Genomic DNA, 11068 nt, shown 5'->3' on the forward strand with positions numbered 1-11068 from the left:
AGTGAGACTCTTCACCCTGCGGCCACTCTACGCTGTGAAACTTCATCACAGCGAGGTGAAGGTCCAGTTTGTACAAATCAACTCTGTTCTTTACTGAGCGATATATATAATTACAGTAATAAAATGTAAAAGTTTTATTATTGTGAAAATGTGAAACGTGAAATGGAAATGTTTACACCTGACCTTAGATGCGATTTTAATCTTAACGAATAATCCTATTCATATGGTAATGAGTTTTGATGACGTCACACAATGGAAGTTTACATAGGCCACATCCAAACTAATACGTTTTCATTTTAAATTGCATAACTTTTGCTACGTTTACGCCTAGTTTCCACACTACTCTGGTGTTTTCGGACCCCTAAAACGGAGACTTCTGAAAACGCTGCTGACTAAAGCTGCAACGATTAATCGATTAATCGATTAGTTGTCAACTATTAAATTAATCGCCAACTATTTTGTTAATCGATTAATCGGTTTGAGTAATTTTTTAAGAAAAATAAGTCAAAATTCTCTGATTCCAGCTTCTTAAATGTGAATATTTTCTGGTTTCTTTCCTCCTCTATGACAGTAAACTGAATATCTTTGGGTTGTGAACAAAACAAGACATTTGAGGACGTCATCTTGGGCTTTGGGAAACACTGATCCACATTTTTCACCATTTTCTGACATTTTATAGACCAAACAACTAATTGATTAATGGAGAAAATAATTGACAGATTAATCAACAATGAAAATAATCGTTAGTTGCAGCCCTACTGCTGACTCCGTTTCAGTTCGAAAACTCCGGGATTGGGTTTTAGTCCGGACGGGCGGAAACGGAGACTTTTGAAAACGGAGACTTTTGAAAACGATGAGGCAGACGCCCACGTTCGCTTCCTGATTGGGTCTTATCAGTCACGATGTGTCCTTCCCTGATTTGTCACGCCCGTATCACGTGACCCTTTTCCCGGAAGAAAACAAACAACATCAGCCTTGACTACCAGCGGTTAATTCAACATGGAGAACGAATTACAGGCGTTGCTGTTGCCTTGTTGTCTATGCTAGCAGCTGTTGTGCAGTTAAATCCTGTTTACACCGGCACACGCATGCCCAGTGTACGTGAACGGTCATGTGATATACGTTTTCAGGCGTGTTAGTATGGACGGTATTGTATTAGTGTGGATGTGGCCATAGACTGCTGCGATACAGTGAAATATACAGCAATATACTGTAAAAATATATGGCGAAACCTTGTTATGATAGTAAGACAACACATATGCTGACATTTTACAATAAAACAAAATGTTGTATTGTGCTTCTGTGTATGCAAAATGCTATACACTGTGTTTGCTAACGGTTCAGCGGCTAACATTAGTTAGCAAGCTAACTACCCAAATGTTACTGTGTTCTCCATAGAAGAGATGAAGAAGAGATGAAGGCAGCTGATCGACGAAGAGCCTGAGAGCTGAGATCACATTCAAATAAACTGAGTATTAATTAATTAGGTCTATATGTCATCGACATGAATGGGGCTGTAATTGTTTGTCTTTAAACAAGAATAACAAAAGAAGAACAAAAACAAAACAAAACAAAAATTTGCCTGACATATTTTCACACAAATAGAGCGGTTTGCCTTATTTTAAGGAATTGTAACTGGTGTTTCTAATGGAATGTAGTGTGTGTACGCCCCAGTGTGTGTGTGTGTGTGTGTGTGTGTGTGTGTGTGTGTGTGTCCCAACGCCCTGTGGCTGTAGCTGAGTGGGTTGCTCAGTCAAGTCCTGACAGGAGCTGCAGTCACATTCTGCAGCTCGGTGGTATGTGGACTCAGGTTAACAGAAAAAAAAAAGAGAAAAGTGTGTTGAATTTGTGTGCCGGGGCGGAGGGGAGAGGGGTGGGGCAGCGGACAGACAGACCGTCCTGTCACCTGAGGGTCCCAGGTTCAAACCTGGACCTGTCTCTGTGTCCTGTGGAGGTTTTTGCCCTCACACACACACTCACACACACACACTCACACACACAGAGAGCTGCAGTTACATGAAACCAGATATCCCACCGCATCAACGCCCACACCTCTCTCTCTCTCTCTCTTTCTCTTTCATTCTCTCTGTGTGTCTCTCTCCCTCTTATTGTTCTGCCTCTCACACAGTTACTCAGCAGTGAGTCCGGTGTCTTTTAACAGCTGAGATAGAGAGACTGTGTTTTAGAGTAAAGCAGCTGTCTGATTTATAGAGCTGAAACGATTAGTCGATTAATAGATTTGACAGAAAATGAATCGATTATAATTTTGGTAATGAATTAATCAATTTTAAGTAAAAATACCAAACATTTGCTGGTTCCAGCTTCATTTGCTGCTTTTCTCCATTTCATATCAGTATAAAAAAAATACTTTGGGTTCTTTTTTGGCTGCTGGTCAGATGTAATAGGATGTAACTAAGGATTTGAACAATCACTTTGGGCTCTGGTAACTTGTACTGGGCATTTGTCTTTATTTTTTTTTTTTTTACATTTTATAGCCTAAATGATTAACCAAAAATAGTCAATAGATTGCTTGATAATGAAAATAATCATTAGTTGCAGCCTTAGTGGTTTTATTCCTGCGCGGACATGCTGTGTCTGTCATTTGTGAAGTAAAAAAATCCAGTGCACATGACCTCCTGTACTTTGGTGAAGACAGAGTCTCCTGATAATAATAATCCCATGTGAATCGAACTCTCTGTAATTTCAGCCATGATTTGTTTTTGGTGTCATTTCTTTGTCTTCTTCTTCTACATGTGTGCATTTCTGGGTGTGTTTTGTTGTTTTGTGTCTTATGCTAGTGCTCTTTCTCCCTGCATGTATAATCCACAGGTGAATTCACGTCCGTTTTCTGGGCGTTGTCAAAAGGCATTCTGGGAAATATAGGAAATCACTAGTAGAAGCAGACGAGGCAGGTTGAAGAAAAGTGGGTAAAACAGTGGTAACACTTCATCACCACTGAACATCACAAATTAATGATCACTAACAGCGTAAGCGTATCTGAAGGTGGATTTTTCTTTAATTATGCAGAAAAAGCAGCTGTGTCAGGATGAATTCATGTCATAATTCATTCAGAGTTGTTGTCCAAACTGTGTTCCTGAATTCAAACAGCTGTCTCTTACCAGCACTCTGTTCTCCACCTTGTCACCTTTGACCTCCAGCTGGACCTTGCGCTTCAGGCTCAGCTTCACCCTGCGGCCCACCGCCTCCCGCATGCTCTCTGAAGGGGGGGAGGGAGAGGGAAGGGGGGGGGGGGGGGGAGGGAGAGGGAAGGGGGGGGGGGGGGGGGGGGGGTTAAGGTACAACAGACAATTAACATTAGTGCATCTGGATATATCAAATTACTTCAAATTATACAATGAGTACAGCAGTTTCAGCCAGGAAAGCATGACTAGCTTAACTTTTCATGTCAAGAACCCCCAAGCAGATACACATTAGGCCCCAGATGATTATTTGATGACATTTTGCCCCACATGAGAAGGACATGATGAATGGTGAAACAGCAGGTAGCTTCTATCAGTCTTCACAATCTGTCTGCAAAGTGGCATCACAAGATAAAACAAGATAAGTATTATCTTGTATCTTGTATTATCTTGTATTATCTTGTTTTTTTATCTCTTAAGTGATTGAAAAAGTGATTGAAAAGCTGTTGCTGCATTGCCTGATATCAGACAGAATTGTCAACTCGTTACACTCCATTTCCATCTTCAGATCTACCAATCACTAGAGACCGACGTATCCGCCTGAATCTAACGTCATTTTAAGTCGACACTGATGCGTAGCCATGACAACACCAGAGACGGTTCAGAAAGTGTAGAGCATCTTTGACGACACGGAGCCAAGTAAAAACAAAGTACGACGACTTTTAATCGATTCAGAACAGCCTGGATAGCAGCGTCTATCTTGTCTATAGCGGTCGCCGTTGTTGATATTTCTCCTCCTTGGTTCCGGCACACAGCTTGACAACAGCTTGACAACGGCGTTAGGCGTTTTAACTGGAGACCTTCTGGTCCCCTCACTCCTTTTTATTCACATAAAATCAGGCTGCAGTCATTTTCTCCCCTTATTTTAACTGTTCTGTTGTTGACGACCATAGTGACTGAATGCAAAATGTATATTTGTAAAGTGATTTGTATGGTCTACTCTACTACTGTCTATATGTTGAGTGATATGTATAGAGGGATTTCAGGTGATGTAATGCACCCCCTGGCAGCCATATTGAGGTCCTCAGGTCTTGGGCAACTGATCATTTCATCACTGATCCATCTGATTGATTTAGTGTTTAATGTCAGCTTGTTAGCTAGCTAACCATAGTATCTGGTCAGTTAACCATCACTGTCTTGTTGTTAACACATCTGATTAGCACACTAGCTAATGTAGCTAGTAGCAGCTAGCGTTAGCATGTTCACATTAACATCAGTGTGTTTGCTGGCTATAGTTAGCTAGCTAACAGTTTGTTCAGGTTAACTGAGCTGACTCTTCTCAAGCTACAACTCTTCATGTTTTGGAGTAGAGACTAGGGCTAAAGACAAGACAGTTTGTCTTTGTAGACAAGACAGACAAGACACCACAACAAGCTGACTCAGGTAGGCCTATCTCTCTTTTTCTTGCCTGTTTTAATATACTGTATATTGAACCATTACATTACTTGCGCACAGCTAACTCTCCACTGGACCTCCATGATGGAGCCAGACGAGGTTTCTGGGAGATTTGTCTAAATGTAGCATGATATGTATAGTCTGTCCATATGTCTTGTATGTCCCTTTGCACTGTATGTGAGGTCCTGCTGTCTTTGTCTGAAATAATAACAGTAATAATATGACACCAAAACATTAAACATAATGTGTTTCTGTCGGATCTTCCTGCATATTTGGCTCCATCTTCACTCTGGGAGAGAGTTCAGGTCAGAAGTACGATGAGGATTATTTTAGCCTGGCCGGCTTAACTCCTCCAGCCTTTTTTCACTTGTAGACTTGGCAGGCAACAGAGCGACGGTGGGAAAAACCAGGGACAGATGGGGAGAGTGAAGGAGAAATAAAAAATAATGGCAGAATGAGAGAAAGAGAGACAGAGGGAGAAAGAGACAGCAAGAGAGATCAGGAGAGTGAGAAATTGAGGAAGAGATTAAGAGAAAGAGAGATTGTGAGACTGTGAGAGAGAGAGAGAGAGAAAGTCAGTGAGAACGAAAAAGAAAGCGATAAAATGAGAAAGAAAGGGAGGCAGCAGGATAAAGAGGGAGGTAAAATGAGGTTGAGATGAGAGAGAGGTCAGAGAAAGAAAGAGCGCATGTATGCATGTGAAAGAGTATCTGTGTGTATGTGTGTGAGAGAGAGAGACACAGAGAGAGAGAGAGAGAGAGAGAGAGAGAGAGAGAGAGAGAGAGAGAGAGAGAGAAGGCCCGCCTTGATGACATCATGCTGTCCTCGGACACATGATGAGGTCATGAAGCGGATCAAAACATTACAGCACAGAGCAGCATGCAGCAGACTGATCAGAAACACATGGCCGTCTCTCGGAGTCCAACACAGTCAGACACGAGGGTTTTCCTGCCTGCTGGATACTTAAAGTAATAAACTGTGACATTTTCATATAAATAAATGTCTCTTCTGCTACTTTAGCACGGACTGAACTCAACAGTGATCCAGCCTATATCCAGTTCATGAAAGAGACCAGGTTTGCAGTGCAGAAACACCACAGCAATGAGCGCCGAGCAACAAAGATGGAGACAAAAATAAAGAAACGAGAATCATGTGGATTGCTACGCTGATATTTTTCCTGTCCTCTAAGTACTAAATAAGCGAGAGGCCAGCCAAAATATGAGTAGCCTAAAGCGTGCTCCAGACCGGAAGATCGCTGGTTAGAAACCTCAGATTTCTCTTGGCTGGGAAAGTGAACGCACTTTCTCACATTCGTTTCCACATGAAGCATCAACCACCTCTGAAAACTCTAAACTCAGAGTCAAAGACACGCCCCCTTCCTGACCAGCCTCACCCCATCCTGGTGACATTACCAACTCAGCAGAGGTAGGGACTCGAGTAAAATGACTTGACTTGGGTTCTGGTGACTTGGGACTTGACTCTGACTTGTACTCTGATGACTTGAAAAGGTTTCTAAAGTCTTGACTTGAGATCTTGTGTTTGTGTAAATGACTTAGATTGAAAGTGATGAGATTTGTTCCAGCAGACGACTGAATTTAAATTCTGTTTTCTGAATTTGTATGGAATGACTGAATTTATTGAAGTTGAAACTGATTATAGAAATCAAACTCATGATGCTCTTACCAAGTTTTTATCCTATTAAAACCATATTGCATTGAAACGTCCTAGATATTTAGTTTTCTTTAAGATATTAAATTGATACTGGACTCTTGATTTGTTCTGACTTGACTTGCTGTTCTACATTTAGACTTGAGACTTGACATTAATGACTTGGACTTGACTTGGACTTGACTTGGTAATCTACATTTAGACTTGGGAGTTGACTTGAGACTTGTGCCTGAAGACTTGAGACTGACTTGTGACTTGAGCAGTTGACACACCAAGTCACACCTCTGCTAGACACACTTGACTAGACACAGTTTGAGCTACAAACTTGTAGCTCAAAACGTTTATTTGTGCCTCTGAGGCTGCTTTTTGCAATAAATAGACTTGGGACTTGACTTGGGACTTGTGCCTCAAGACTTGAGACTGACTTGGGACTGGAGCAGAGTGGACGTGGTCACACTGAGGAAAACCCTGATAATTATTCTATGCCTTTCAAATGTTTGCTGATTTGTAGCGTCAGGTCAGTCAGTCACATCGAACCGGCCACAGTCTGGGTATTTTGGCAACAAAAAGCTCCATTCATCAGCCAGGCTAGGCAACCCACTGGCATACAGTATGACATGGGATCAGCACATCATGACAGCGCAGGCCAGACTGAGGCACATGAGGCAGTGAGTCAGCCTCACCACAGCATATTGGTTTTCCTCATGAATCGTGGAGTCAGTAGAAAAAAAAAAGGAACAGGCTTTTATTTGAATTCAGCAGCAATAGTCCACTTTAGCAAACAAGGATCTTTCTTTTATTTTTCAGGAGGATTTTAGAGCGTTTCCATCGCCGTGTTTCACAGTGTATTTCACCCGACTGTCGTTACCTGAAGTTCATCGGTCAGTGTTTCTAAAATACAGAGGATCCAGTCTGTTAAAGTGTTACCATTCAATCAAACACAGACTTAAAAAGGGAAATGCCACCCATTTTAAGAATTCACATGTGTTCTTCGTCTGCTTCAGGACACTTCAGCCAATACTCGTGACCCTGCATCACTCTTTCCCAAAGCTAGAAACTGGAGAACTGAGCCTTGAATGTGTAACGTCACTGGGATGTAAAATCTGTAAAATCTGCTCCATTGACAATGAATGGGACACTGACTTTGTTGACCCATAAGATTTTTATGAGAGTTCTCGCACCCAAATGAGGTTTAAATTCTGGTTCATACCTGTTAGCGATGCTGGATTATGAACTTCATTTTGGTGTGACGACTCAACTTAACGTCTTATGGCTCCACAGAGTCAGAGCCCCATTCATTGTCAATGGAGAAGCTGCTGATTTTACATCCTGGTGACATGTATCACAAATTCAAGGGTCGGCTGTCAAAACTCATGTTAGGTTGACCCACAGAAAAAGAATGGCTAGAACGGCCACTTTCTGATGGGTCGAGGTCATTTCTTTTGGTACACTTCAAGATGGCTGCCATAGAATTTAGTTGCGTTCAGAATGGTTCAATCGTTCACTCACTCATCGATTGTCATGTAGTGAACTATATGGGCAACGATCGAACAAAGTTTCAGACACTACATTAAAAATCTTTGCTTTGAAACAATGTGCCGGCTATCGGTGTGACCCAGCCGGACGCAGCCAGCATCTCATAAACAAACCAAGCATCATGACAGCAGGTTGACATGTACTCAGTTCGTATCGAGTTTATGAAGTTTTGAACATTAAATTACAAATAAATTGTTGAGATTCTAACCATGTGCACGTGTGGTTTTGCCAAAAAAGGTGCTGTCTGCTAATGGTCACAAGATGTTTTGGTTTGGAAAACAATGAGCTCATGAGCTAATGTTAGCGTTAACATTTGTCAACGAAATTGCCGCCTTCTGCCATCTTGACAACTCTTCTTCTTCTTCTTCTTCTTCTTCTTCATCTTCTTCTTCTTCTTCTGTGACGATCACGATTGCATTGTGGTATGCAGGAGAAATTGTAGGGTACATTGTCTGTTCACTACAGTTTGCAGTGCGTTGTGGGTATTTTACAGTGAACCGTATAGTGAACCAAATTAACCGTCGGACACTAGAGCCAAGGAGATGAGACAGAACTGTGCATGAGGTTCAGGAAGTTCCGGTGTTCAGCATGGCTGCCATCAGAGTGTTCGGTTAAATGATGCCGTCGCCATAGTAACGCACGGTGTTCCCAGATACCCCTTTTCGACCAAGGCAGTCCGAGGGCCGGTTCGGAGCCGGTGCCTAATCTCGAACCAGTTCTTCGCGTTTCGACAGCCAAAGAACCGGCTCTCGGCCAGGAAAACTGGTTCCAGAGTGGCACCGACACTTTGCTGGTCTAGAATAAAGAACCGCTTACGTCAGGGGCTGGGGGCGGGATTATCGTGACCAACCAAAACCAACAAGACGAACGAACGCAATCGCCGTCCATAGCGATCACGACGAGCAGCACGAATGCGTTGGACCAGCCGTGTTTGGATGCCAATGAAGGCTCGCAAAGCCAGGAGCAACACTTGTGAAGAGACATAGTCCGCCATTTTGGTTGTTGTGCTTGAAGTTGGCGCTAGTGTTGCTGGGAAAGCGGAGACGTATACAGACGTATACAGTAATGTATACGTAATGACGTGGCTCTGTAGCCAGCTCTAGCCCGTGGAAAAGCAAACCGGTTCTTAGAAGGTTCGCAAGTTGAACCAACTGGGAACCGGCACCAGCACCAGACCAGAACCAGCACAAGGTTCCAGTTGGAGGAAAGGGGGTATGAGTGTCCTGCACCGAAGCCGAAGCTGATATCCATGACAACATTATCAAACACTCCATGGTGGCAGCCACGTTGAGGTGAACCAGTCAAATGACAATTCTAGAGCAGTGGTTCTCAACCTGGGGTCCGGGGACCACCAGGGGTCCTCGAGGGGGTTCCAGGGGGTCCCCAGCAAATGGATGAATTGTTAAACTTCAACATTGTTTCATTTACAAGAAGTTAACACAATTAGAGAATGTAGAAGAATGACTGTTTTGGTCAAAGCTTCACTGTTAGCTCTCTACCTACAATACAGATAGACATGGGATTCTGGACAAAATCATATCTAACAATAAACATATTCTCAGATTTGGGTCAGAGAGACAAAATCTCATCAAATGGGGGTCTGTGTTCCTAATGTGGACTAAATTAGGGGTCCTTGACATGAAAAAGGTTGAGAATCACTGTTCTAGAGCGCTGATTTGATTACGTATGGCTGTTCTATTCATTCCAGTTCTGTGGGTTGAACCATAATCCAAAGTACCAAGACAGCACAGATCTTCAGAGTCAGGGGGACTGAACCCCCAACCCTGCAGTATCAGTGCCATGCTTAACTAAAGTAAAAACCAAAAGGAAAAGACTTCATTCCTCTGCCAGAGTGACACTGACATACTGATCCTAATTTTTTTCCTTTTCCTTTTCCTTTCCACACACACACACACACACACACACACACACACACACACACACACACACACATCTGAGAAGTCTCGGTCTGAGTCGATAGTATCTCACAATCCAAAGGAATTTCACAAGACACACCCCTTCCCAAAGCTTTCTCTCCCCCACTTCAGATAAGGAAGTGGCTGAAAAAAACAGAAACACACTCTCAGGTAGCCAGCCTCAGCCTCAGGGCATGTAAATACGAATTAGGCCCTAAATGAACCACAACAATAAAAAATAACTAGCAGAATGAAACACTGTAGCAGTTTGCCTTATAGATATTGACAGTTCGACCAATAAATACATAATACCATCAGGAAAAATCACTATAATATTCCTATAAGAGCTTATAGTATGTCTCTGGTGATCGATAGTGAATTTATAGTAAGACTACTCAGCTTTATGGTAGATATGGTATCACTATACGTTTCAATAGTGAGTTTATCTCCTATAGTATTTCTATAATATTCCTAAAGTGACTTACGGTGCGTCTATGGTACTGAATTGTGAGTTTATAGCGACTTTTTCGTGCTTTTTTCATCCCCTATGGTATCTCTATAATATTCCTATAGGTACTTGTAGTTTTTCTGTGATGTTTGTATGATATCCCTCTAAAATGTTAGGATTACAGTGGTAGGTTTTCGTTAGGGAAACAACCCAAAGTGAAGTTTTCTTACCGAGCAGTTCTTTGGGAATATCCGTGTTATCCTCCGACATTTCGGCCAAAAAAAACAATGTGGATTTCGATGGTGAGAAAAAGAGAAAGAGTTAGATCCGTAGGGAAAGGTGCAGTTATCCAGCGGTAAGAAGGTGTAGTCCAGTTTTCTGACTACCTGGAGACTGTGTGTGCATCCATTCCCACATGCTGCACTCACACACACACACGCGTTCCTTCACATTACTGTTACATTACTGGGATCCAGTGACAGGAGGGAGAAATACTGAGATTAAGGTGTTTTAAGAAAGATTTAGTCCCAAAGTGAAGGCAGTCAGTCGGAGTGTGTGTGTGTGTGTGTGTGTGTGTATGTATGTATATGTATGTGTGTGTGTGTGTGTCTTCACACACTTCAGTGATCCCTCCTTCCTTCACCAGGAAAAGTTTGGTTTGCTGCTAGGAGTGGGGGAATTGAGACACCTGGTGGCCGTGTGTGTGTTTGTGTGTGTGTAGTTTTTATTCTTACTCTTTCATACTACTTATGTTTTTATATTACAAGTCATATCACAGGCTGCAGGTTACTAGTGTCCAGTCATAAAGAAATTACACCAAAAATAATTTTGAATAATTCAATATTTTTTTTTTCCTAAAATAAGCAGTGTAGTAAACTTTTTTTGCTCCAATGGTTACCTCTTAC

The 11068-nt window shown here is 42.2% G+C and overlaps 1 protein-coding gene across 1 annotated transcript in view; it reads right to left on the bottom strand.

The window, feature by feature from the left end:
* The window catches only part of LOC139667788 (F-actin-uncapping protein LRRC16A-like), a 62285-nt gene extending 51578 nt beyond the window's left edge, over positions 1 to 10707 (bottom strand). Inside the window, exons 1-2 of the mRNA XM_071547278.1 lie at positions 10394 to 10707; positions 3120 to 3217 (exon numbers count right to left, since the gene is read on the bottom strand). Of these exons, the coding sequence (XP_071403379.1) occupies positions 3120 to 3217; positions 10394 to 10433 (138 nt within the window). The 5' untranslated portion in view covers positions 10434 to 10707. The remainder of the gene's footprint in view (positions 1 to 3119; positions 3218 to 10393) is intronic.
* Between the last annotated feature and the right edge of the window lie 361 nt (positions 10708 to 11068).

Source organism: Centroberyx affinis, unplaced genomic scaffold (genome assembly GCF_046629955.1).
Source record: "Centroberyx affinis isolate AG114_WGS23_722 - 3 ecotype Tasmania unplaced genomic scaffold, CSIRO-AGI_Caff_v1 ptg005762l_1, whole genome shotgun sequence".
Classification (NCBI taxonomy): domain Eukaryota; kingdom Metazoa; phylum Chordata; class Actinopteri; order Beryciformes; family Berycidae; genus Centroberyx; species Centroberyx affinis.